The sequence below is a fragment of the Scophthalmus maximus genome, chromosome 21, assembly GCF_022379125.1.
Source record: "Scophthalmus maximus strain ysfricsl-2021 chromosome 21, ASM2237912v1, whole genome shotgun sequence".
Taxonomy (NCBI): Eukaryota; Metazoa; Chordata; class Actinopteri; order Pleuronectiformes; family Scophthalmidae; genus Scophthalmus; species Scophthalmus maximus.
Window position 1 is genome coordinate 2039398 of NC_061535.1, and position 27499 is coordinate 2066896.

General features: G+C 42.6%; 1 protein-coding gene across 2 annotated transcripts in view; it reads right to left on the reverse strand.

The window, feature by feature from the left end:
* Positions 1 to 3161: 3161 nt before the first annotated feature.
* Positions 3162 to 27499, reverse strand: part of oxsr1b (oxidative stress responsive kinase 1b) — a 39096-nt gene continuing 14758 nt past the window's right edge. For both annotated transcript variants that reach the window (XM_035619237.2, XM_035619238.2), the window contains exons 4-18: positions 21324 to 21465; positions 14124 to 14179; positions 13785 to 13894; positions 12787 to 12888; positions 12530 to 12663; positions 11583 to 11631; positions 10582 to 10647; positions 10343 to 10465; positions 8243 to 8278; positions 7480 to 7665; positions 7263 to 7318; positions 6869 to 6921; positions 6566 to 6634; positions 6224 to 6288; positions 3162 to 5954 (exon numbers count right to left, since the gene is read on the reverse strand). In XM_035619237.2, coding sequence (XP_035475130.1) covers positions 5880 to 5954; positions 6224 to 6288; positions 6566 to 6634; positions 6869 to 6921; positions 7263 to 7318; positions 7480 to 7665; positions 8243 to 8278; positions 10343 to 10465; positions 10582 to 10647; positions 11583 to 11631; positions 12530 to 12663; positions 12787 to 12888; positions 13785 to 13894; positions 14124 to 14179; positions 21324 to 21465 — 1322 coding nt within the window. In that variant the 3' untranslated portion in view covers positions 3162 to 5879. The remainder of the gene's footprint in view (positions 5955 to 6223; positions 6289 to 6565; positions 6635 to 6868; positions 6922 to 7262; positions 7319 to 7479; positions 7666 to 8242; positions 8279 to 10342; positions 10466 to 10581; positions 10648 to 11582; positions 11632 to 12529; positions 12664 to 12786; positions 12889 to 13784; positions 13895 to 14123; positions 14180 to 21323; positions 21466 to 27499) is intronic.

Sequence of the window (27499 nt, forward strand, 5' to 3'; positions counted from 1 at the left end):
AATTGTGATGTTGTAATGAGAAAACATCAGCACAGTGCTACATTACATGATGTTGTTGTACAGTCTGACAGCTGTTGGGAAGAATGACCTGTGGTAGCACTCAATCTTCTCAGATATGGAGTCGACTCTAGCCAATGTGTTATGAGTCCAGTCCAGTTTTCTGTTAAGGTGAACACCCAGGCATTTGTAAACCCCCACAACTTCGATGTCCAAACCCTAAATGTTAACCGGGGAAGTCTGAGTCACCTTCCTGCGGAAGTCTATCACCATCTCCTTATGTTTTACTGGTATTGATGTGCAGGTGAATCAGTTCACATCAGTCAACAAAGTTGGTGATGACCTCCCTGTATTCCAGACCATTCTCCTGTGATGCACGACCAACAGTGGCTGTATCATCGGAGAACCTGTTGCCTTGCTGGCATTTCAGATCTATACATTAGAGCATTGTGTTCTTGGGCTCTCAGGTCATGTGCAGAGAACAGTGGAAGGGGTTCACTGAGCAATCCAGAGTAGCCTCCATCACTACCAGCCTCACTGCTATAGCTCATTAGTGGGCTACTGCTGAAAGGGATAGGAGATCAGGAATTCGTTTTTTCAGCTGTCTCCTTTACTGAAGCCCTAACCATACCACAGATCTTACTCCTGCATCGACCCTATGACTGTGCCATTGACCTCCTCCCAGGCTTTTCACCTTCGAAGGGGCGCATTTACTCCCTGTCGAGCCCGATGTTGGAGGTGATCAACAAGCACATAAAGACCCCCTGGCTACCGGCATAATTTGTCCATCTTCATCTCCTCATGGACAAGAAGGACAAATCTCTGAGACCCTGCTTTGACAAACGTGAACTGAGTGACTCTCACTATTAAGAACGGGTATCCCCTCAGTTTGATTTCCTCCCCCTCAGAATTATTGCAAGATTTGTAAATCTTTGTCAGTGTATTAGTCAGAAGGTAAATGCTTTAAGAACTTGGTAGGATATCAGAAAGAGCAGCTCGACATTCTGGACTCTGTATTTTTGCATCTCTTCCCAGGAGACAGGAGTTCAAAACTACTCCACCTTCTGTGACCACAACACCTGTGGGGGACTCCAAAGACTCTAGCAAACCTCGTTATAACAGCTTCAACGACAGTCTTTAGTGCCCACACCCCAAAGAGGTTAAATATCTTGGATTCACCACAACTTATGCCTCCCATACACTAGACAACTTCGAGGAGACACTGAAAAGACATCTAAATGACAATTTGTATTCAATTTGTTCTTTTTTCCTCCTCTCGGGCAAGAAATCGGGGATGTGCAGGGATGCAGAGGGCTGAGAAGGCTGCAGATGACACAAAGGGGCATGTAGGTGATTGAAAACAGAGCCATGAAAGACAAGGAGAAGATGGAAATTCAATACAATATATGGTGTGAATGAGTTTTTCTTACCTGTCACAATGCTGGAGGCACCCAAAGGTGCCTCGTAATCTGATCTATTCATGCTTCCTGTTGTTGCGTTAATCCCATATGCTTCAATAATTTCTAAATCCACAGGTGTGAACATGACAGCTCTCATACTCTCCGTCTGAGGTCGGAAGGGATGGTGAGATTTCTCCGTCTTTTATCTGTCAGGTTGGGTCCTCGGCGCGTGATCCAGTCAGTGTTACAGGGATGTGAGAAGTTCATGCCTGTAAACACCTGACCCATCACGTCGAATGCAACAAAAATGCTGGGGAGGAATAATGCAGCGACTAAACATTTCCGAAATAAACCAAACTCCCCAATCTCCTTCAGGATCTGCCCAAAGTTGCTCATGTTGGTATCGTTGTGTCTCCAGAGTGCAGCGTGGGACAGAGGAACATCTAGCTTCAACGCGAGTCTCATCCTGCAGTGACAGTTTAAACCATCAACCACAGTGCTTGATCTGCCAAGTTGCTCACAGACACAGTATTAACACGAGACCTGTCTGTGAAGTCTGAGCCCAATGTTTATCATAAGAGTGAATCTGTTTCTCATTTTATTAATAAAAAAGAAAAACCTGATTATTAGTAACTGTTATAGCAGAATAAAGGCCTAGAGGTGGACACAAAAGAAAGAAGCTCACCTTTCCCAACCAAATTGAGTGACAAGAGTGAAGTTGTGAACATCAAATCAGAACAAACTACCTTCACTGGGTTGTAAGATCTTGTTTTCTGAAATATTGTGACGTTGTCTTCCATTTTAGAGATACAAAATTTGAACTTCAGGGCCACCGTACCAGCTAGCCCGAGAGCCCTCTTGGAGTAGACTGCATCTAAGTGTGTGTATGAAACTTGGTGGGACAACTACTTGTGACGGTATGTCCAGATGATTACATGTTGGAGCTGATCAGTCGAGGGTTAGGTGAAAAAAAAAAAAGTGACAAACTGCTCTCGCAGTGTTGTTTGGTGCCGTCCGCACCATTTGTTTTGTTTTGGATTTATGGAGCCTAGGCTGAGCCGAAAACCCAGATTTTTCCCCCCGCCGTGCACATAGAACAGACAGCTAACGGACGGAGAGGAAGTATTCGCTGATTTTTACAAAAAGTGTTTTGCTTTAAAATCACTTATTGCCACTTTAATTTGAGAAAAAATATCATCATCTGGTATAATTGACATCATTATGAAAAGGCATTATTGCAATCAATCAATATATATATATATAAATATATATAAAAAATCAAATGTAAAGCAATGTATATATATATATACATTGCTTTACATTTGATCCGTACTTGGCTACGAGCGAACCTTGAAGTGGGAAAAGTACTTTAGCTATGAGAGACCACCTTTCATGACAGTAAAGTCAGTACAGCACAGACAAGAACTCAGACTGACAAAGGCTTGCGATTCAGCAACTGTTCAGAAACAGTTGCTGGAAGGGTTGTAAAAAAACCCCCCAATAAAAACAACTACAGTCCAGCAGAGGAACAAATGCTGGAGTTTGAAACGGCAGTAAAGTAAGAATTACAACACAGGAAACACATCTTTTCTGAAAGAATGAAACCGCGAGGAAATGCATAGGTCGAGGGCGAAATGACAAATCATCTTAAGTTGCTCTAGAGTCAGTTTCCATTTTATAAAGAGTTATTAATAAACGGGAAGAACTTGTTTAAGTCACAGAAAATGGTGTGCATTTAAAAACAATCATTGAGGGCTAAGAGGCTGATATGCTCATTCTTTATTGATTGAAAATAATCAAGAGAAACATGCTTTGAACTCCAAAACGATCAAAAATAGAGCAAAGTAAAGAATGGAAAAACTGAAAAGAGATGGGGAATTCATGTGGTTTACAGCCTTGATGAGTTATTGCCTGGAGAGGTTGTTTTTTGTTGGTTTGTTTTTGTCGATCATCTGTTCACTAGCTCCAGTTTTTGACACACTACATGTAAAGCAGGACAGTAGAGACTGTTGGAGAGAAAGGATGAGAACGGAGCCATTAGATGTACAACACGCACACTCACACACTCCTCTCAGGGCTCACACACACGTGTCCTGTCCTCGTCTGCCGTCAGCTACAGACTGGACCAGGAGAATGGCACTGAATACTGCACAGTTTTAGAAACTTAAAGAATAAAGATCGGGGGTCGTCGACTTTGTCCCCCCCCCCCCCGGCGCGCGCAAGGAGACGACGGGGTCGACACACCCGTGAATCTTTATTTCACGAATCTCCATGTGTAACAAGAACTACATTTCAAAGACACCGGGAAAATCTGAATCAAAACCTTCACGTTGTGTCGACAAAAGGAAAAAAAAAATACACGTGGTCATTTTCAATTTAAGGCTGGCGTAAATTTTTTACATTGTTAAAAGTCAAAATTCAAAGATTTCCTCTTAACATTTTATCTGCAAGCAACAAAAAAATGTCATTCAATTTGACATCTGGAGGGTAACGGTATTCTCACATCAACAGATTAAACAGTAAAACCTTGCTGGCATTTCATATCCGAGACAACAGAGCAGAGATTTACACGAGCCTGCCACTGCCATCGGTGGGTAGAACCCACATTCATCATCAAACCATGTCATTGATGCACAAAACAGACATCCTGATAGTGGCTGAAAGGACGTAGCGTCTGTGCTCCTTCATCTGAATCAAGGTTACATTTTGGATCGTTCAAGTTTACAATCATAGGTGAGCTTTTCAAAGCCGGAGGATGTAAATTCTTAATTATATGTATATATATACATACATATATATATGTATATATATAAAAAATGCTTCACAAGTGTTGAAGCAATTTTATCGCTTGAGATGTGGGTTGAAATAGCTACTGTAAACAGACTCCACTTTTGGAAAATTTGGGAAAAAAATGTTAGGGTGGACCAGTATGAAGCGGACAACTGTGGCTCCACAGCAAAATAAATTCTAACTTTCCAAAGACAAAACTTGAAAAGCTGAAATTTTTTTGTTCTTCCCCTCGAATGAATAAAAGGTAAATAAATGCCATACATGACATACAGTGAGTGATCGTTTTCTTTGTCCTGCAAAAATGAGGTAAGTCAAAGCCAAATTTGCAGCATTGTCGTTTGTCTTCCTTCATGCGGCGCTTAAACTCACAAATTGTGTCACAGGACAGAAAACAAGGCCAAGAGTGAAACAGCCAGTATAAAAAAAACAAATCAATGCCAAATGTCATTATTTACAGACTTGAGGTTCAATCCAGTACATATTCTTCATCCACATCAACAAATATGCACTAGAGTCTTTATTTTTTGTATTCTTTTGTTTTTAAGAATTTGAGAAACTGATTCCAAACAGAAATTTATGCACACAGGCACCTCTGATCGTTCGCTCATGGTTTCAGATGCTGTCAAACATTTTTACTTGACAATTTTCATTGAATATTCATATTCACAAGAAGCCAATAAAAAAAAAGCAGGCTTTTTCAAATTCGTTCCACAGCAATTCTGAGGTCTGATGATCGCTATGCAACGGCAAAAAAGATAAATTTACTAATTTAACAGGGGGAAATACGCACACACAGAGCCGACAGCTGGCGGACCGTGAGGAAATATTTGCAGATTTTTTTGCAAAGTGTGTATTGGTTTAAAATCGCTTACAGAAAATTAGTATCGTTATTTTTCTTATCATTATTATTAATGAAGCTATTTAAAATGTAAATCCCAAACGAATGGACTTGGAGCCAAAGGTCACATTAGGGAAGTCTAACTATTTGTTGACAGTAAGAATAAAAGTTATCCTTTAACTTACTGTTGGTGGTACTCACATCTTTCTTTCTGGAAAAAGTGATTTGGCATTAAATCTGTGCCAAATTGTACACATCAGCACATTTCATATTGCATACAAAATGTTTAACTCAAATTTGCTTTTGGTAAGCTGCAGATTCAACCCCCCCCCTCCCAAAAAGAGTAAAAAGTTTGACATCTGCACCTGGAACCACATGTTTACATTTCAGACAACACAATGCTCCATACGGTAAATGGGAACCTCCCCGAAAGCGTGCATTCAGTAGTTCTGATGGATATTTTAAGGCATTGTTACACTTCTCAAGATTTAAGGGTGTTAGTTCAGTTTGTGCAAATGCGTCACATATTAAAGAGAGAAAATAACCATGAGGGAGACCCAGGTGGGAAATGAAAACTGTTGTGGGTACTTGCATCCTTCTATGTATACACTGTAAACGTTTTTTTTTTCTTTCTTTGAGTTATTCTCATTCTGTTTGCTCTGACACTTCGGCCGACCATCGAATTCAATGAGTCAGCATTGTATAATCCTATGGGTGATAAAACGGTACTGTTTTCTTTGGCAGTAGTGGTTTCTTTACAGCCATAGAAAGGAAAAAAAAATGCATTTAACTAGTTTTTTTTTTTTAATTTTCACATTTTTTAGGCAAGTCATGGTTCCAGGTAGAACGACAGTTTAACTAATGCTGAGCTGAGCAAAGCCCATCAGTTTGACGTCATCGGGTATTTCGGATCCCTCAATCCCAGAAGCCTGTGGAAACGGTAGGAAACAATTACAAATATTTGAGCAGTGACACGTGATATTTGTTTTGTTCTTGTGTGTCAAAGTGAAACATTTTTTATTTGAATGCAGTCAGCTGTTTTCTAAAGAGTCATTATTGTTGTCCAAATAAAGTCAGTTCACCAGTAACTTAACTATAATCCAATTACAATAACTCTAATTAGTAATAATGATTGCCTAAAAGCAACTTCAAAGGTTGTAAGCTTTTCGTCCGAGGTGACTTGAAATGTTACACTCACCAGTTTGAAAGTGACGTTCTTATTGGATTGAGGCTCATCGACTATTTTCTGCAAATTCGCAGCAACTGAAATGAAAAACAGAAAATTATGAATATTGAATTTCTTGCCTTACTACATTTAAAAATAGAACAGAAGAATTTTTTTGGAGTATGATGAAGTTTGCTTTCATTGATCAGTCATATGCGTCGCTGAGGAACAAATCTGTTTGTATGAGTGGTTTGTGCCTGAGGCCCCGAGGGAGACGAAGGAAGTGTGTATTACGCTGTGACAACAACTTTTCATAACTTCTAACCCTCAGGTGAATATTGGGAGAAAGAAAACACGTGTTTTTTAATCACTAACCTATTACTAAGTCCCTCCCGTCCACCAGGCCTGCTGACACCAGCTCCTGGGACACACCATCTGCTGTGTCTGACACAAGGACGGAAACAGAACAGTGTTACAAAACAAATATTAACACGGTGTCACCGGGGCTTAATAAATTCAACAACATAATCGGGTGCCAGATGCAGATTGCTAGGTTCTCTCACGGAAACAGAAAACGGAGGACCGTCCTCCTGATAAAACAAACAGAGCTGTTCTCCTCTCGGAGCTGATGAATATTGATATTTAACCTTTACTGATCAAACAAAAAAGTCCACTTACCTCTCCCTGGCATGAATTCAAAGCGGATGTCGTTTAGCTCCTTCTTTGAATTTCTGAAGGGATGAAATAAACAGGAAACCAGATCGCAGGAGTTAACTCAATCATGCATTGGCTGGTACAAGACTTTTTTTCCAATTTAAAGGAAATTGCAATATACATATACCGTCGGTGTTTGCACGTGCAGCGCTGCATGTGTAGCACATGAGATGTATGAATGGCTAAATGTAACCTTTAGTATGAAGCACACCGAGTGGTTCATGAGACAAAATAGGAGCTATATTAATTCAGGTCATTTATCTTTTAAAAAAACTAAACATGCACGGTGAAACCTAGCCGGACAAATCAAACAACCTCTTTATTAACTGATTTATTATGTGATCGAATATGAACGTACCTTAACCTCAATACCAAACTAATGGGAGCCTTAACATCTGCTGAAGCTGCTGGAGCCTGTCAAAACACAGACAAAAACAATGACATCAAGTCAAGTGAAAGCTTTAAAAAAATTATAAGGAAGTTATACAAGTAAAAGAAACAGTGGCTGACACATTTGCAGCCTTAGAGACGTATCGTATCGAGTGAAATCAGGCTTTAAGCGAGGTCAGACTGACCTGTGGGGGAGCAGCGGTGGCGGCAGCAGCGGGGACGCCTGGTGTGGGAGATGCAGCCTGGGCAGCGGGTTGAGTGTTGACTGGTGTGGGCTGCAGTGGAACCGCGCCTGCAGCCTGAGGTAGTTCTGCCTGACCAGCGGCCGTCGGCTGGAGTTGATTACTTGAGGGCTCGGGAGTCTGGAAAACCTTGAGGAGAAGTTTCATCAAATGTCACCCGTGCGTTCACATCCGCGCTCAAAGGACACAAACGACTCCACAGCTCGAAATGCAACTTGTTAAATAAAAGAAATGGGGATTCTGTTGAGATCTCCCCCTTCTTGATTATTTAATATATGCATATATAATGCAGGTTTGTGATTTTGTATTTGTAGATGTACAGACCGTGGCATTCTGTCTCAAGTAACTCAGAAGGCAGAGTTACTCAAGTTCACTCTTAAGACAAAAATAAGATTTGAAATGGCTTCTGTATTTGATCTTTACCTAAAGAAACAGTCATGGTCCTTGGGACTAATCATTTCAAAAACCTGCAAAACAGCTAATGCACATTCAATCCCATGGACTGCTCTAGTGCCACGGTGAACCCCATGTTCAAGGCAAGACCAGCACACTCGGGCCGACAAACCATTTCACACTTTGACGTGTTCAGAACAAATTAAGACTTCAAGTTTAAAAGGATTTACTAAAAACTGTGTCAAACTGTTACCTCAGTGTTAAAGGTGTGAACTTGATTGTAGAATGATTTTTTTTTTTTTTCGGGACTCACCTCTGAATTCTGCGATCCCTCCTTCACTCTTGGCGACTGTCAAAAAAAGCCAGATCAGAGGCGTTAACACTCCGAGGAGGATTCCACCGCGATGCTTTCAGCGAAGCAAAAAAACCCAAAAAACGGAACGCGCTGATGCGAAGAATGCGAGAGAGGAAGCTGGAGAGGTAATCGGATTAAGATGGCTCACTCGTTTACGTGCCTCATGTATCGATGTCTTTGCAGTGGGAACAGAGGCGTCAGACGCTAATAGTTCTTCAACCACCCTCCACTGACTGCTGCTGATATGGTTGGACGATGCGTTCGGTATTTATTGAGATGACAGAAAGAAGTTATGCAGGGTAGCTATCCCTTTAACAGTTCTGGCTATTTCAAACAATATTGCTAATCAACAAGCCTTTTGATTACATGGGAATAGTGGATTCACTGGATTTTAATGTGAGCTGTTACATCAATGGATTAACTACTAAACAGCTAAATGACCAAATACAAACCACCCTCAAACCATATAGAGTCTACTGCTATCATATACGATTATGTCCATGTCACCCGGCCGCTGTGCTAACAGAGTAATCGAGTGGTAAACGAGTGAAGACACATTCTGGAGTTTCATTTGTCATCAAGGTTTTAGATTTGAATAGCTATGAAGCAGCGACAGGTCAGGAGGAAGTCACACACTGTTAGGCGGTCAAACAAAAGGTTCAAGTTCAAACAAATTGCAGCAATGTTGATTCAGACGGACGCCCCGCAGGCCTAAATGAAAACAAACTGACTTGACTAAGAGGAGGTGACGTGGCGTCGGAATCTGCTGACTGATTCGGACACAGCGGCTCTTGTTCAGCCTTTTATTGAGACACTCGGCCAGGCTCCAGAGTCTAATAACGTGCACGTCTTTCTGGGCAGATTTAATTATCATTTCATATTGGCATTAAAAAGCATGGGTTGCTTGAATTATTGAGCACCAGTTCATTGGAGTTTTTGAGAATTCAAAGTTCAGTTTGCCAACAAGTAGCCAGTCACAAAGCAGCAGGAAAAGCAGCGGAGACACTTTTAGAATTTGAGGTACTTGATGGTAATTAGGTCAAACAAAAATGACAGAGAAGAGCACTTACAGGACTAATAATTTGGCTTGTATTGATTAAAAAGTGATTTAGTCAGTATAAATAAATACAAATGGATTTAGAAAAGAGAAATGGAAATACAGATGGCTTCCAGGAACGGTAACTCTTACTCCTTTGGTTATAATGCTCCCTCGAAACAAACTGTCAATCTAAATAATTAAAGTCCTTATTTCTGGAAAAATAATAATTCAGTTCATGTTTATGTTTTATATTGTATTCTTTCCAGGCAAAGCTTCCCTGCCCCTACTTTTCAGTTGGCTTATTTTCCATGAGGTGACTTGTGTTTCAAATTCCACTCACGTGATCTACGGTGTGGACAGATTTTCTTGTCACACATGATGCATGTAACCTTTTTTTCCCAACCATTGCACAACTTAGTCTGGTTATTGTTGGTTATGTAATGGCCACCCAAAGCCAGTACTATCTGGAAGATATATCAGCGTATCCATCTTGTCCATGCACAGGTTAGTTATGGGAAAACAAGTCCTACGAGGCCGCTAAGGCAAATGTGTATTTAACCAAGATAAACCTGATTATCTGGATTATAGAAGCTGTGAAGATCCAACAAAGGTTGCCTGCTCTTTTCTCCTCCCTACAAAGTCTTCCCCTCCCCTTACCCTAAGCTGTTACATGCTCCCTAGCTAACGTGCAGAGAGAGAGCCCTTCCTTGTTAGGGGAATGCCATCCGTATTTATGAGACAAGTGAACAACCCTGGGCGCAGGCAGCTCGAGTGGGTAGGCGAAGCGCACTTGACGCCTGGGGGCGCTAGCAGGCTTCACCTGCTGCTCCTTGGCCGTCCGACAGCACATACACACATACAGGGGGAGACTCAGTGGAGAGGCAATGGACAAACATGCTACTGCACAGACATGAACATGACAATTTAAACAAGAGTACAGCGATGAAAAAGACAACATGTGTATCAAAAGTGTTACTGTGTCCACGTGAGGGGGGAAACGAGTTGTGGGTTCCTCTCACCCGCAAGGCAGCGACAGCAGCTCTGCCCTCCTCGCTTTCTTCGTCCAGCTCGTCGTCGCTCCATTCCCACTCGCCATCCTCCGTTTTATGCAGCCGCCCGCTGGAGCCTGGCACTCGGCGAACCTGACAACAACACGCATGTGCACAAAACTGTCTCGTTGGCAATCGGCTGGAATTTTCCATTTTATTTTGATAAAACTGAAAACTGTATAATAACGTAGAAACCTGCGCGGTCTTACCCTTTTTGACCTCTCTGTTATTGTGGGCGCCCTCTGCACTAACTTCTCATGTAAATAATCGTGGTTCTGTCAAATGAGGAAAAACAAAAAACAGATGTCACTCCAAAATTCCCTTTATCTGTTTTTACTGTTACATGATTACTCCCTAAATTACTCTTCACTACACTAACCAACATGCTGTCAATATTTTAGGACTAAATTCAAAATCATTCCAGTTACTTTTAACGTTTCGCACAACGTGTGTTACCAATGCTTTCTTGGCCTGATTTTTTTTTTGTTGACAATTATATGTCTTTTGGTGGTTTTCCAAAGTATGTAATATGAAGTAAGTTTTACTCACCCTAAACACAACATTCGTTCTCTGATAAGTGTTTTTTGTTCTTCTAATCTAACAGTAGGTAATTCATTTAGAAACAAACATTTGAAACACATCACTGACAAATAAACTCTCTCTATCAACATAAAGGGACATATTTCTTCAGCTATATTGCAAATCAATGATCATATGCTTGTTCTATAGCCATTGGGATCCTTCCTGCTGGCTGACACAGGCCTATTGGTGCTCAAATAATGACAAAGCCTGCCCTCTGCTGTACATCTGTGAGAATTGTGGTTCCCGCTGCTGACCAGGGTCATGAACAGCAACCAACCAGGTTGTATTTGGGCTGTGTGACATGCTGAGCCAGCGCTCTGGTTGTTCCAGTTGATAGGGCACTGGGCAGCCGGAGGCTGGAGTTAGACTGATTATCGCTGCCTTTGTTAGAAACAGATCAGGACAGCCAGTAATGAGATGAATGAGCAAAAAAAACAAAAACCCCAGAAAACATCAATCTGTCGTCCTAGATAGCATTCAGATTGATTTTTAAACAGAGGCAACACTAAAACAACCACTTCTGCAGTCTCGGACATTTACTCATCATCCAGCTCAAGCGGTGGTGATGCTGACTCACTGTGCAATTAATTCAGTCCCGGGGGCCCGGAGGGGAGCACGGAGCACCTACCTTTGCTTTCTGAAAGAATTTATGCTTCAACAACTCTGAGGACGTTGGCCTGAAAAAAAAGCAGAATGACAATGAATTAGACCTGTTCATTTGACTGTCACTGCTTTTATACTCCCAGCGATTGGACAAAACCTGGGACATTTTGTCAGAAAGAACTACTGTGGCATTATGTAACACAATGGTTGTGGTGAGGACAATGGAAGCAAGTGATATGCTGCTTTGCTTAGAAAGAGCGAAGTTCCAGTTCAGTTCTACTGCCTGTAAACTGAGTGTCCACAATTGCACACATAATTAGGGCTGGGCTGCACGGTGGTGTGGTGCTTAGCACTGTCGCCTCACAGCAAGAAGGAGTAAAGAAGTTTGAATCCAGGTTCAGACTAAAACCATTCAGGGCTTTTCTGTGTGGAGTTTGCATGTTCTCCCCGTGTATGCATGGGAGCGGGTCCGCACCATTTTTTGTTTTAGATTTACGTAGCCTGGGCTGAGCCAGAACCGACAGCTAACGGATGTCGAGGAAATATTCGCAGATTTTTACAAAACATGTATTTCTTTAGAATAGCTCACTGCCCCTTCAGAGCAACTCAAATTTATTTCACAAACAAATTGTGCAGTAATACACATACATAGGTCTTCATACACTGTTAAAAACATAGGGCCTAAAGCCCAATATAGTGTATATGAAATTTAAAAGGCAGTACAAGGCATATATGCTTTTTAAACAATTGTAATCTGGTGATGCTCATCAGCATTGAAGAATGTAAATCTAACTGTGTTTTGTTTCTAAACGGCATTGAAGGCCTGAATGAGGACTTCATGGTGCCACACTTTACAGTGTTGTGCCCTTCAAAACTTTTTTCATCCACGACACACTCAAAGTGGCCCCACCGTTCGAGAAAGGAGGCTGTAAAGTATTATGAGACTTTCTCTAAAGGCATAACAGTTGGCACCTTTTTTCTGGCTCCTTCTGTAGACACAGGGAGATCATCTTCCTGAAGGACTTCCCATACTTCTTCACCATCTCCTTGTCTGTGATGCCGGTCTCCAGGGTTGGAGGGTCGTTCTGCAGCGTCAGCATCAGGACCTGAAGAAGAGCACAAACTTCACAGGTGGTGTCCACGAGTGGAAGTCACTTTACATTTGTCCAATGTTATTAGTGACACATTTCACTGAAGATAAGATTGTTCCACAGTGTTTCTCTTCTCACCTTCATTGGCGGGTATTTATGATAAGGTGCAGCTCCTGTGGCGAGCTCAATGGCTGTGATCCCAAAACTCCAAATATCTGCTTTGAAATCATAACCCTTCACCTGCAGATACAGAAATCACATTCAGCCTATACACAACAGTTCTTGATGACATTGAGCGCAGGCGCACACATTGTTAAGCCGAGGTCTACCTGCTGCAGGAAACAGTACGCTTGTTGCCTGAACACTCAGTGAAAAACGGTATTTACCGAATTTAAGCTGCTTTTATGAACGTTTTAATGGGACAGCGACACTTGTGGGATTTTTCCCGGTGTGTTTGTGTGAGAGCAAGAGCAAGAGAGAGAGAGGAAGACAGAGCGAGCAACTGCGGTGCAAAGAGCATTGTACACAGCTCTACACCGAAGCAGCGGTGCAAAACACTAAGATCTTTTATGTTGTGTAAAAAACATTTTGAATCGATTACAAATAGTGCTTATATAGTAGCCTGCATACTTCTATAGTGCCCTGTACAACAAGCACACAGGGCATGCATCGTGCCTCCGATGGTTGATGGTTTTCATCTTTATCTAGTATTCAGATTTAAGGTTAAACAATCGAAAAGATTGTTCACGGAAAAGTTTGTTTGTTTCATTCTTGCATTAACACATGAAAAAGAAAAACTTATTTCATTAGAAACTGCCTCATTTATGAATTATTTTCTCCTGTCACAGTTTATCATCATTTTAAACCATACATAATTTCAAAATCATACAAAACCGCAGGTATCCAAGTCTTGGTTGTGTGGTCGGGGAGTGCTTAGTAATACTAGAGGTGATGAGCTATGGCTAGAGTGTTCAGATTACTTAAACAGTGTCAGAAAAAAATGTATCTCAATTTTACATTTACGCTCTCAGACAATTTTACATTTACACTTTTACATCCCAAGACAAAGTTGTGTTTAATCGGGTGTTTTCCGTTGTCCCGGTTATTTTCGTGGCTCAATGCTAAAGAGGACCGACCTGCTCCATGACCTCTGGGGCCATCCAGCATGGCGTTCCCACAAACGTCTTGCGCACTTTATTTCGAGTAATGTCACCACCTGTGGCTAGAAAGGCACTGACACCGAAGTCTATAGGAAGGAAAAAGAGAGGGGAAACATGGACAAACACACAAAGGACCCAAAAGCAGTAAGTCAGTCATAGTGTTGTGAAGTAGGTAAATGTTCTTCCTCAGAGTGGGCCTCCTGTGCTCAAATACACTAAGACATTGGAACAGAGTCAGCAGTCTAACAGCGGTAAATGAGGTCGCAGCACCAGTGCAGGTTGGGTGGAAGGTGGTGTCGCCTTGTGGCTAAATACCTGCAATTTGTACTGAACCATCTGCCCCAAGGAGAATGTTTCCAGCCTTGAGATCTCTGTGAAAGACAAGAGAAGAATGTGTACTCGTCAGTGCCTCTCATCAGAAGCTGTCAAAGATAAAGTGATAAGGTGTCTCGTGTAGTTTCAATGGTAAACATAAAAGTAAAGACATAAAAAAACACCACAAAAATGCGCACACCAAAAGTTCAGTCACTGACTGGATCTCTTCTTTACTTAATTGCTCACTGATGACTTGAAAAATGGCTTGATTTTATACATAGGCTTTAAAGCTTTCATCTTTTTTGGCAGACTTGGCTTTTATCAAAACACTTAATTAATCACACATACAATTAATTAGTTTGACTCTGTTCGGCCTCCCCTGGTGGTGATAAGCGGATTCAACAGGGGCCGCCGTCTGCCTGCCTGCCTGCCTGCGGGCCTCTGTGCACACCCGCACACACACTTGCGCAGACTGCCACACAGAGGGGACATTGCCATCTCACCAGCCAGACAGAGTTGTCATAGCAACACACTCTCGGCGATAAAGTCTAAGGGTCGACTGAAAGACAGTCAGTCAGCTATTGCTGCTGTCCAGTCTGTTGGGAAGTGAATGTTCATCTTATAAGAGAATAATGCGAGATAGACTCTGAAAGGGTTGAGAACATCAAAGTGGTGCAAGTCCCGGAACGTAGTCTGCCACTAAACTGACTTACACATTTTCTGACAGATTTTGTTTTCATAAATTTCCCCAACCCTTTACATAAAACTGTACAGACTGATAATTCAAAGGAAATGCCGTCTCAACAGCGGAGCAGTTTACCTTGCTACCAGATAGGGGCACTGGAGTTTTTAAAAAGCTTGCAGCTTTTAAAGACAGCTAAATGCTGTTGGATCACTCCAGCAAACAATCTCAATTAAAAAGTATAAATAGACTGACCTTCAGAATACTGGTTTGGAGATGCGACGTGACACAGCTTACAAGAAACAAAGGCTCACTTTACCACTTTATTAGACATATAATTCATAAACTATCCACTCATGCCAAACACCAGATATGTGGGTTGCAAATGCTGTAGAGGTAAATGTAGAGGTTGGAAAAAAAATATTGTAGACAACTGAAGCATGCTTACAAATAGAGCTGCAACAGTTAATCGATTAGTAATCGACTACGAAATTAATCGCCAACTATTTTGATAATCGATTAATCGGTTCAGGTTGTTTTTAGAGGGGGAAAAAAAGGCAAAATTCTCTGATTTCAGCTTGTCAAATGTGAATATTTTGTGGTTTCTTTGCTCCTCTATGAGAGTGAACTAAATAGCTTTGGTGTTCGGATAAAACAAAACATTATCTTGGGGTTTGAGAAACACCGTAGACATTTCATCACCATTTTATGAACCAAGCAACTAATCGATAATCGGTAAAATAATCGACAGGTCAATCGATAATTAAATTAACCATTGGTTGCAGCCCTACTTACAAATGCATGATGAAAGCTTCCCTGAAAATAAGAAAAAAAATCTATTGCCTGGCATCCTTGACTCTTCCTGAGGCCCCAGTTTTGCTGTAGCACCCCCTCTCCTGCAGCTATAAGTACAATCTTTGCAAGCAGCCAACTCAAGACTCTTGTACCGAGAATGCTCGAGAGCGTGCAGGTCATAGTTCAGATGTTTGTTTAAATGCTGCTGTGGCCTGTTCCAGTAAAACACCACACTGCCAACAGACAGGGGTAGGGAGTGGCAAACAGTGAGCCACAGGTGAAGAAATGTAGCATATGTGACACATTGGAACCGTGGACTGAAACCAAACGATTGGGATTCCCACTGCAGGGCAAACTGAGTGCTGGGACGGTAAAAGTAACCGGAAGCAGACTGGGACACTGCACAGGGCAGATAAGTTAGAAGAATTTCTCCCAAATAAGTTCTAAAACACTTTCCCCCCCTACCTCTCTAGTACACGTGCAAGGTTTCACGACTCTACCCAGAGCACTTGAAGAAATATGCGAGAGTTTATGTCTGATGTTTGAATAACTAAAGTTGATGCAGCACACAGGTGTTTGTTGACATCCTCCTCTTTCATGCTAATGAGAACCATGTGCTTGCATCAGCGCAACGATTGACTTGATATTCCTCCGAGTTCAGCTGTTATAAAGCAGCTTTAAGGGAGGAGGAGCAGTATATGTGTGAGATGCCACTTTTGCTACTGTTTCCAATATGGGCTTTTCTAGTCTATTAAATTGGTTTGTGTCCTCTGGTATTAGGTGATGGTATCGGTGTCTAGGGTCGTAGCCTCCCATTTCAATGGATGATTGGTTGGTCGATGTGCTCTTGTCTACATTTGCCAGTGTTACAATCATAAGGATTAAAGTGTATAATCAACAGCCTTTTATAAATAATTTACTATTTTCAATAGCAAGAGGGACAGATTCTCAGTAAATACTTTACAAGTGCCCAAACTAATAGAGGATGGTAGGAAATGTTTACTGAAAATTTTATTGGAGTCGGTTGCAATCTAATTTGTTGTGTCAAAGAAGCTGTTGCTGAGGCGGCATTTTGTTAAAATGGATGACAAAAGAAGTTGACTGTAAAACTTGCAGTTTTGCATAAAACAGCTGAACGACTTTAATGGCATATCATCTCAAATCAGACAGCTAACCTGTCTGCATTAGGATGGTCTGTCAAATTAAAGGCTTGGAGTGTGACCATATCAGAATGTCAATATTTGGTCAAATCTTTAAGTTAAAAGGATTTAATATGCAGCAAATAAAAGCTTTTCATGTTTATTTAAGGGTACTCCATGGAGGGAACTTTAGCAGTAGAAGTAGTAAGTACAATTTCAGTTGACTCAAGATTTTCTTTGGTTGACTACAGCCCTATCTGTGTCTTCTCTAAACTGCGTTTTAACTTATCGGCACAGACAGAGAGAGCTGTCAGTGAGCTACATGTGGCAAATTCTTAATGTGAATTTATGTCGAGACGATTTAATTATGTAACTGTCAGACTAGGGATGATGCAGACGATGGGGAAAGGGTGGATGAAAAACGGACATGACAGCCTTTGCTAGAGGCTTTGAAGAACCGGCGTAAGAAATGTCTGCTGCCATGCAGACGGCTCTCCGGCTTGTCCCACTTGTCACTTCGCTGCTCTCACATAACAGCTGGATTGACATCACAGGTCATAGTATCGTCTCCTTTCTTGCACTCGCTTCTTCTTAATTAAGGACACGCTCATCCTCTATGATACAATAGGGATGATTTACGTCCAGTAATATGAGATGTTGCTTTTTAGGGATTGGAGGGGAGGTGCAGAGGAGACCACTTGAGGCGGAAAGGCATGTCTGACAGTATCCCAAAATACTGGTTTACACAACCTCTGTCTCTTCCTCAGAGGGTCATGTTTGTATTCGGGGATCAGCATGGGCTGGAGATATTCAGCATTTTAATGAGGCATCGTGAGTTCAGACTAGAGCAATTACTCACTTGGGCCATGTCACAAGATCTGCTAACCTGTCATCTCGCTTCTGTAATTTTTCCAAGAAAAAGGAGTAGCTGTAGGAATGTCTTCGGCCTCTATTTCTGGAAATGCACCAGGGAGTTGACCTACGCTAGTTGAGGAGAGAAATACCCCCCCATGTCTAACGAGGCCAAGAGTCTGCAGCCATGCTAGTGGCTCTGTGAAGCTGTACTGAGTGCTAATGCTAATGTTGTCAAGCTACCATGATCACAATGACAAGTCAAACATGCAGATGTAAAGCAGGTATAATATTTACCATATTCAACATCTTAGTTTAGTGTGTTAGCATACTTACCTTACTTACCAAGTAGCTCTAAACACAAAGTACAGCTGAGGCTGATAAGAAAATAATTATTTATGTAGGTGCAGTATTTAGTCATAAAGTAAAAGTATTAGATGGCTCATTAACGGATGACTAATAATTGCATGTCAATCCATCCAATACTCGCTGAAATATATCAGTAAGTGGAATGTATTTATATAGTGCTTTTTTAGTCATGTAGACCACTCAAAGCAGTGGCATACAGCACTGCTATTTACCGCGCATTTTTCTGCCACATTCATACACATCGCTACACTGTCGGAAGAACCTTCAGAGGCAAGATAGGTTGAAGTGTCTTGGCCAAGGACATGGGATGTGGAATAGGGGAGGCTGGGATCAACCGCCAAACTTCGGGTTGGTGGCCGAGCGACTCTACCTCCTGAGCCACAGCCGCCCTCAGTCTGGACCAACCAATCAACATTACCATCTGTAGAGGTGCTTTGCTAGCATGACTGAGAAAAAAAAATAGTCACCAGGGGACATCTTATGTTGTCCAATTAATGAATTAGCGTGTAACTTTGTGGGCTCATACCTACAGTAGATGGCTTTTATCTGAATTAAGAGCCATGTTGGAGTTATTCCGGGACTCGCTGTCCATATACTGTATTTCTCTTTATGACATCATCAACACAACAGTTACATATGGTGATTTTCAGATTGTTGAAATTCAAAAATTAGAGCTGATCTGCAAAAACTAATGTTCTAGGCTGGGTTTTCAATTCAATAAGCCCCACTCCAAAAAAAAATAATGAAGTTCCATCAGTGATCAAGACGACCTGATTGTTTCCCTCCTGTATTTATTCAAGGACCATGGAGGCTATGGTTCATTGCAGCAGATTGTAATGCTCTGAGAAAAAAAGATTCAGAGTGCAGACAGTCATTAACATTCACAAGAGAGGAAGAAGAAGAGGAGGAGGAGGAGGAGGAGGGAGGAGGTGGTGACACGATGCACCATGCAAGTTCAAAGAAATACTGTAGTGGAGAGAGAAAAAAAGCCAACCTACCCAACTCCTACAAGTCATCCAGCCACATGGTAAAATAATATGTGGGCTTGAGCCAGAAGACAAAAGCTTATTTCTGCATCTCATTGTACCTTAAAGCCTCTCAGAAATGTTGCAAAAAAAATTAGGAGGTGTTATGCAACCAAAACTTAGCGAAAATTTAAACGATACGTGTGATCTCTTCATATTCATTGACCTCCTTGAAATGATAGCCAGGCAGTAGCCAGGTGGGAATATCGGGGCTATGAAGCTATCAAGCTGATCTATCATCCTCATCTGGCAGCCCTCGCACCTCGCAGCCCCAACGGGTCACCTCCTGTGACATCACATCCTGGTGCCAGTCTCACAGTGCCCCTAACAGGGCCGTAAAAGAGGGTTTATGAGATGCCTCGTGGGTCTCCTGGGGAGGGGAGATGAAATACCTCCTCCATTTTAACCGTGGCCTTTTTGACCAGAGAAATTTCCTCCCTCTTGGTTATACGTTTTGATTGCTTTTTCCATACCGCTGAATTTGCACTCTCATCTGTTTTTCCAAATATCTTTTTATTTCTCATTTTGTCAATTTGGCTTTGATCCACAACAGGAGCCTATCTGCTCCCAGAAGCAGCATCAACGAAATCGAATAAGAGCTCCCCACAACTTTAAAACCACTTTCCAATAACTGACTTGCAGGCTGGTTTTTCGACTCAACCAACAAAATCAAGACTAGAATTGTATTTGTCTTGTCATGTGTATGGTGTCTACCTGCTGCTCGAGTTAGAGGACAGGTGTCAGCTTTGAATCACAGATTTTCCAAGCTGCTGTGAACGTGGAGGTGGAGCAGTTTTCCGTCTCGTGGTAAATGTCTCTGCTCGAGCCTACAGCCCCGGCCGCGAGACTCTAATTGCTTTCCTGCCGTTCGGGCTGGATGGAACATATCATGTGACACTTTCTCTCTTGTCGCATTACTTGTAGAGCAACACACCCACTTGACTCTCTCCAACACCCCTGCCCGGGGAGGCTCCCGCTTGGGGGGCTCCTGCTCATATGATCCAGCTTACACGGGAGGAACGCACAGAGCCGTATGTGCACATTTGTGTCAGCCGGCAAGTTTGGACTGACCATGGCCTCTCAGCATGTCAACGTGGGCCTCAGAAAAACTGGGGAAAGACGAATCTGAGGAACGACTCAGCTTTAATGTTAATCTAATGTCTCTTTAGACAGGGCACGGAGTAGAAGACGGGTGTAATTCAGGGAAAACATTTCCCTCTGTCTGGCTCTGACTGATAACCCTGTCAACATTACGCTGGAAGATACTTAAACGCTGCAACAGACAAGTGCTGCAGTGGACTTTATTTTTAATTAACACAATATTTTAAATGGTGTTCACGCCAATTATATCCCCCCCTTGCATGTCTACGGGATAAAGCAGTTTTCCTAATTAGCAGGTTAATGAGCTGATGATATCATCGTCTGTTGGCTTCTTCTGCACGGCTTCTTCTGCACGGCTGACCGCGATGCATCCCACATTCGAGCATGCGGTTTAAGTCTTCAGTCAAGCCTCTCTCCGTTTCTCATCGGCATGCGACACTAAAAGCTGCTCAGCACTTAACCAAGCTGAAGAGCTATGCATTATTTACACATGTAGCCTGCCCCGGGCTGCGTGTGCGCCAGTGGGAGGGGAAGGGAGACATGAAAAAGTGAGTGATGAATATTAAATACAGAGGAGGTAGTGTGATGGCTTCCACAGTCAGTGTGTTGACTGGGTTCATTGTAACGGCCAGCGTGCAGGGACTTAGCCGAGACTTGAAAAGGCTTAGAGGAGAGCTTCCAGCATCCCATTTCCTGCGGCACGAAAATCTGCCATTGACACATTCCACCTATGCATATACGAACAGTATAGTAGCTCTTAAAGATTATCAGCCAGACCTGGTATGTGGTAAGTCTATTTACAGTGTGTCTCGCACCAGTTTCTGACTTGAAGTTGCTACAGAAACACTGCAGGTTTTATTTTGTGTAACATTAATAAAAAAAGTGAGTGGAGAGCATGTTTTTTTTCCCCCTTCAGAACCCTTCTCTAGTGGTGAGCCATAAACACATCATTACTGCATCTTCCCCCTAGCACACGTCGCAGCCCAATTATTTCTGTGTTCTTGACAAAAATATAATCAATACAATCACAAAAGGACACAGATGTCACAATATTTTTAAAAAGAAATGTCCGATACAAAACGTAGTATGGTAGTGTCAGAGAAGAAACAGTCGGGGGCGGAGTTATGTGTTTCTGCTCCATAAACCCTCAAGGTGAAGCCTGACAAGGCCTGTGTACTGAGCAATGATAAAGGTCCTGTGTCACTTTTATTACGTGCAGGGCAACAAGCCCCGTTACCTGTGGATCTGTCCGTTCTTGTGTAGGTACTCCAGGCCCTCGAGAACATCTTTCAACACGGTGGCTATGCAGGCCTCGTCCAGGACGCCTGACCTGTGTTCGCCTCGCGACATGATATGCTTGATCACGTCCAACCCGGAGCCTGGAAAACAGATTTTTTTTTTTAAAAGGCTGGACTTTAGTCTTGAAAACTACATTTATGATTGTCAACATTACTGTGAGAAAGAGAAGGAACCCCATTGGTAAATAAATTGTCTCGCTGCTGCTCTTAACTTCTGATCAAGATCTCACATCGCTGACACAGTCACCTCAGGCCAGCCAATATCATTTGCTAAGGCCAATCTAAAGCAAAAAAGGATTTATGAAAACACATACTTCCTCATGGATTGGCAGGCATTCAGTCACGACAATTCATGTATAATCTTATGTTGTTTGGACAACTTAGATTGTGAGAACACAAGACCTTTATTCCATATTCAAGATTCTTTTAATGGAAAAAACCAAACAAATGATTGCGCTGAGTTAAGTCCCTTAACCGTAAACATCACCATAACCTTTCAATGTGGCCATGGCAAAACAAACCAATGGTGCAGGGAGGAAATGCAGAACATTCATTACTACACTTTCTTTGAAGGGTAAATCTGTCCTTAAGAATTCATGTTGTGCAACCTATGTTTTTAGAAAGTACAGCCAGTACCTACCAACATCATTGACTGAACAGCTTGTTTCAAGACTTTTATTGAACAGGGTCTTTTAGGAGCTCTCACCTGCTAATCATATCAAATGGCCTGCTAAAATCACCATGGCTACCGTCAGAGGCATTTCATTATTCATCGTTTAAAGAGGAGCTCTGGAACAGGAGTGTCGATTACGTCATCATTGCAGCAAAATTCACAAATAAAGCTGAGCTCTACAGTTTTAGACGTACTGAGCGTGCGACTTCTATTTTAGTGTGAATCTGCCTTCAAGGCCTTTTTTTTTTTTTTTCTGCAGTAAAAGTAAGTGTGGAGTTTAAACATTCGGGGTTATAAGACAAACTGTTGTCTTTTGTCTTCTTTCTCCGCGGGTGAATGGAGAACTGGTGTAGCTCTGTTAACTGACCTGGGTGCTTAGGGCCCCAAAAAATAAAAAGACAGGTCACCATGTCTCCCTCAGCCCGGCTCCTGCTGAATAAAGGAGCGCTGTGGATGAAAAGTTCAAACCAACTTCCTTTGTGCGACTTTCCAAAGACTAAAAGGCTATCTATCCAAAAAGAGGATCATCATTTGCAATTGGCATGATGCGAAAATTGGGCGACACGAGGTGAACGGGGACAAAGCAATGAAGCAAATAGAAGGCCACTTGCCTGTAAAGCTTTATTGTGCTGCAGCGATACACAATCATCACACTGCCACATTGTCTATCTGTCCCTCCCTCTCTTGCTCACACACACGCTCAGCCACACACACACACACACACACACACACACACACACACACACACACACACACACACACACACACACACACACACACACACACACACACACACACACACACACACACACACACACACACACACACACACACACACACACACACACACACACACACACACACACACACACACACTGAGCAGCACTTGCAAACAAAAGCTGCAAAATCGCCTTCTCAAGGCCCCGAAAAGGCTATCAGTAACACAAGTACAGGACATAATTGATTGCGTTTTGGCAACTGTGCCAAGCGAGGGGGTGCAAAGATATTAATTTTGCTCCTTCACGTCAGGATGTCCTCGCCGGCGGCACTCAGATGAGCACTTGCTGCATTATCCAGAGAGAGAGGCAGACGATGACGGGCAATCTGAGACTAGACAGTGTTACTGCAGGGAGTCTTAGACACAGCGAGACAGAGAGGCGAGAGTAAGGAGGGTTCAACGGGTTCTTCTTCGTGCAGTGACGGTGCACAGTAGAAAATGTGATTCAGCAGTGAGGAGACGAGCCCATTCAAAGGGAAGACAGACGAGGGGAGGTGGGAAAATGCAACCTCGATGTGTGTCTGACTGGGAGACATAGTGGGTGCACGTGTGAACACCCATATGTGAATAAGTGAACGGGAAAGATGCAGGAGGAGAGTATAGGGAGAGTGCAGCCTTGCGTCTCTTATGTGAAAGCTCTTTGAAGCTCATTGAGAAAAGGCAGCCTGTTGAGATTTTTTTCCCCCTCCTCTGTTCTCCACACACGGTTCCCTCCTCGATCGGCGCTGCTGCACTCGGTCTGATGTTCACCTCCTTGTCTGGGATTTGCTGGAGGGAGGAGAGGAAGTGACAGGTGACAACGAGGAGGCGGAGGAGGGGTAAGTTACAGGGCCAAGTTCCAATGTCGGGGGGGGGGGGACGTAGTCCTAATGAGCCAACAAATGAAGGTGTGATTACAGGACAAAGTGTAGCTGTGTCGGACTCTTTCCTTGCTCACTCAACTGGTTATGAGAAGTTATGGTGATGTCTGTGCACCAGGTATAAGGCTACCCATAGCAGCTGGATCACTTAGCTTAGCATAATGAAAAAAAATGGCCAGCCTGGATCTGCTGGCTCGAAATTATTAAAATCTGCATTTGTCTGTTTAGGGGTTGTAAAACAATTTTTTTTCATGCATTTTAACTTTAAATGTTCTTCTGCACAAAGCAATGCTAGCCATTTCCCCATTTCTAGTCTTAATGCAAAGGTGAGCTAACGGCCTGCTGGCTCAAGCTACATATTTAATATTCAGACATGACAGTTTAATCAATCTTTTCATTTAACTGTTTGCAAACAAGAAAATAATATTTTTTTCCCTAAAATGGCAAACTGTTCTTTTAAGGGGGAAAAAAAACAGTTGATAGTGTTTAGTTCCTACTTTCTTCAGATTAAACGCTGACAAGTCACACACACATGCACTCACGCTGCATGACGCCGTCTTTGGAGGATCACTAAATGCCACCCTTGTCAGCCACTTTCAAATTCGTATGATGGAACTCTTCACGCCTCATTAGCTTGTTTCAACCTGCTGACACTGACTGACGGGCGAACAATCCAAAGGTTCGTTTGGCATGGGAATGACTACAGTGACCAAGACAAATGACACCTGTTGGCCTGGTTTGAACGGTGCTAGTCCGAGCCCCCAGGGGGAGACTTCGCACAAATCACAGGGGATATATAAACTCTCTGTCAGCAGAGCGCTGTGGAGCATGCACATGTCAAATCATAATTTTAGTTACGCGTTGGATTATGGCAAAACTCTCCCTTTCTCAGGACTTCACACAAAAACTGTCAAGGTGTAAAAAGCCAGGAATTGAATGTGACTCATCCAGTAACCTCACCTTCAGGCCCTGTCTACACGAATGCAAATTTGTTGTAAATACGCGGAAGTCTTGTACGTATGCGCCTCCCGTCCAGACGAACCCAGAGTTTTCGCTGCCTGAAAACGCACTCTTTTGAATCCAGGTCCCAGGGTGGAGAAGACAAATCTCCCCCCTGCGTTTGTGTATTTGAGTTTGTGTGAACGCCAGATACGCATACAATGATGTCATCGCCCCACCCCACCCCTCGACCCTCGACCCTCGCCCGCAGCATCTCCAACAACATTGGCGGACTAGAGGCTTGTGACGGTGCTGCATCAGATCCTGACTCTTCTTGGGTCGCTAGGGCAATATATACTCTTGCTCTGTCACTCAATAGGGCCGGGGAGAGGGGAGAAACCAAACAGTTGTCACGCGGCAACTGCTCAGAGTGAGGATTCCTCACTGAGACCACAGAGCAAGTAGAACCAGCAAAGTGCGAGCTCCGGCCACCGCTGCACGCCACACACGCACAGCCACGGAGCACGGAACTCGCCACTCAGCGAGGCGACCATAGGTCGCAACAGCAGTTCACACTCAGAATCGGACCAAACAAAGGAGTCTTCTTTTCCCTTCTCACTCAACATCTTCGTACTGTTGTTGTTGTTCGGCTTCTTCTTCTACGAGTATTTGTATGCTCCACCTCTTCTTCTTCTTTTTTTGGTGGAGTTCTGTAGCAGAAAACAGCACCACATATAGGCCGGAAATAGGTACTACAGTGTTTGTACAGCTAGATGCGTCTTTCCAATGAATCCATCGTTACGGAGAAGTTTCAGGCCCCCCTGCTGAGGAAAATCATGGGGGGGAGATCGTTTTTCAAAATATAGTGGTGTGAACAGGGCCTCAGAGTCTTTCCACTCTCCTGGTCAGAGCAGGAGGTTTGAGGCCAGGGGAGAGGATCAGGGAGCAAAGTGGGGAGCAGGGGGGAGGAGGAGGGGGGGAGTGAAGGTGATGAGAGCGGCTGCCAACTGTGCTAAAGGACGATGGGGAGTGCCAAGCAAAGTTGGAGAGGGAGAGGGAGGGTGGGGCATGGGAGTGGCTGTGACAAGTCATTGGTAGTGCAGAAACAACGTGTAGGGGAGAGGATCGTTGGCTCAGCCTGAGGGAAGAGTCTGTCAAAACTTTCAATAAACTCCATAATTTCCTCTGGCTTAAAGAACATGACATAACATAAGTGAACAAAAGGTGATCTTGCATTTTGGATAGTATTAATTCTAGATCCTGGAGCTACCATCAAGACTTGCTGTCAGCATTTTGGCAATATCTAAGGGCCAAATCGAGATGTGACAAATCAACTGGCTCCAAACTTGACAAAGTCTTTTCATAATTTTCATTCGAGTGGCATCGGATCGAGTTCTGCAGCAGGGATTGTATGTCCGAAAGAGCTCAACGTGACTCTCCTGGGAATACATTCACCCGCTTGCTTTGGCATGACTCACTCTCTCCCTGTCGGTTTCGGTGGATGCGAGTTTGACCAGCAACGGGTTATGCGGCACTCTAATCTAGCAGTTGTTCACATGTCACATTCAGAAGAGGAATTTCCTGAAAAGCCCCGCGCCTTAAGCGTACGTACCTCAGCTCAGCGCTGCAGGTTTGGCCTTGAACGGATTTGCTGTCCAAACAAAGATTGAAACCTTCGGAGTCCTAATTCTTTAGGTTAAAAAAACTGACAAAGTCAAAGAGACTGTACCGAGAACCGGAATATATGATACCTCTGAAGCATTACTTTACGAGCAATAAGCTGCAAACGTGGTTCCATCCATCATCTTCTATATTATTAAATTAATTATTTTTGTGTGTTTTCTAACAAAATCACAATTTCTATATTTTTCAAATTGGATGGTAAAACTCTGGCTGGCAATCACTATGCTAGTGACCTGTGGTATTTTCCAGTGGAACGTGAGTGGCGTACCATCTGTGCCATAAGCACGTAGAACAGCAGAGGCATACAAACATTCAACAGAGAAGAAAAACAAAGAACTGGCCACTGGCTGTGTTCAAAGAATGCATATGGAAACATCTTCAGATTATTTGGCTATTATGCTGCATAAAACCCAGCTTCCTATACTCTTTTGGATGGGTCAACGTGACGTGCATGTGCAGCAAAATACTGCTAAACAAACATGATACTACTGAGAAGTCTAATGATATTATTCTATTAAGAATGAGACCTGCAGAGATGTACTGTGCTGCCTCATCAGTTGGCACAGGAAACAAACCTATCATTATAAAAACATGTCAGGGCTTTGTCACATCAACTGTTGAGCTGTTATGAGTAGAACCCGACCGATATAGATTTTTTGGGGGTCGCTGCTGATATTGATATTAGGGAGTACAAGATTTCGATACCGATACATTGGCATATATATATACATATATATATATATATATATATATATGTATATATATATACATACATATATATATATATATATTTTGTATTATCTGTCAATGATTCCTAGATGTCGTTATCAAACCTTTATGACAAAGAAATGTAAATTAGGCTTGATATTTTAGTTTTAACCATAAACAACTATAAATAAAAAGAAAACACAAATAAACCAAATAAATAGAACTTCCATTTAGAAAATAAACATGAAATGCAATTTTTTTTCTTCATTATTTATTCTGGAAAATAAAAGATTTCATATTGGTAAACACAAGTGCGGATACCGATATGTCTGTGAAAGACTAATATCGGTCGGGCTCTGGTTACGAGTAATTCGAAAGCAGACGACGTGGGACAGGATGGAGTCGGAGTGCGCAGGGTTTCTTATGCTCCATCAAGCAAGATGACTCGACCATAGCTGGTATATTCTGACCTGT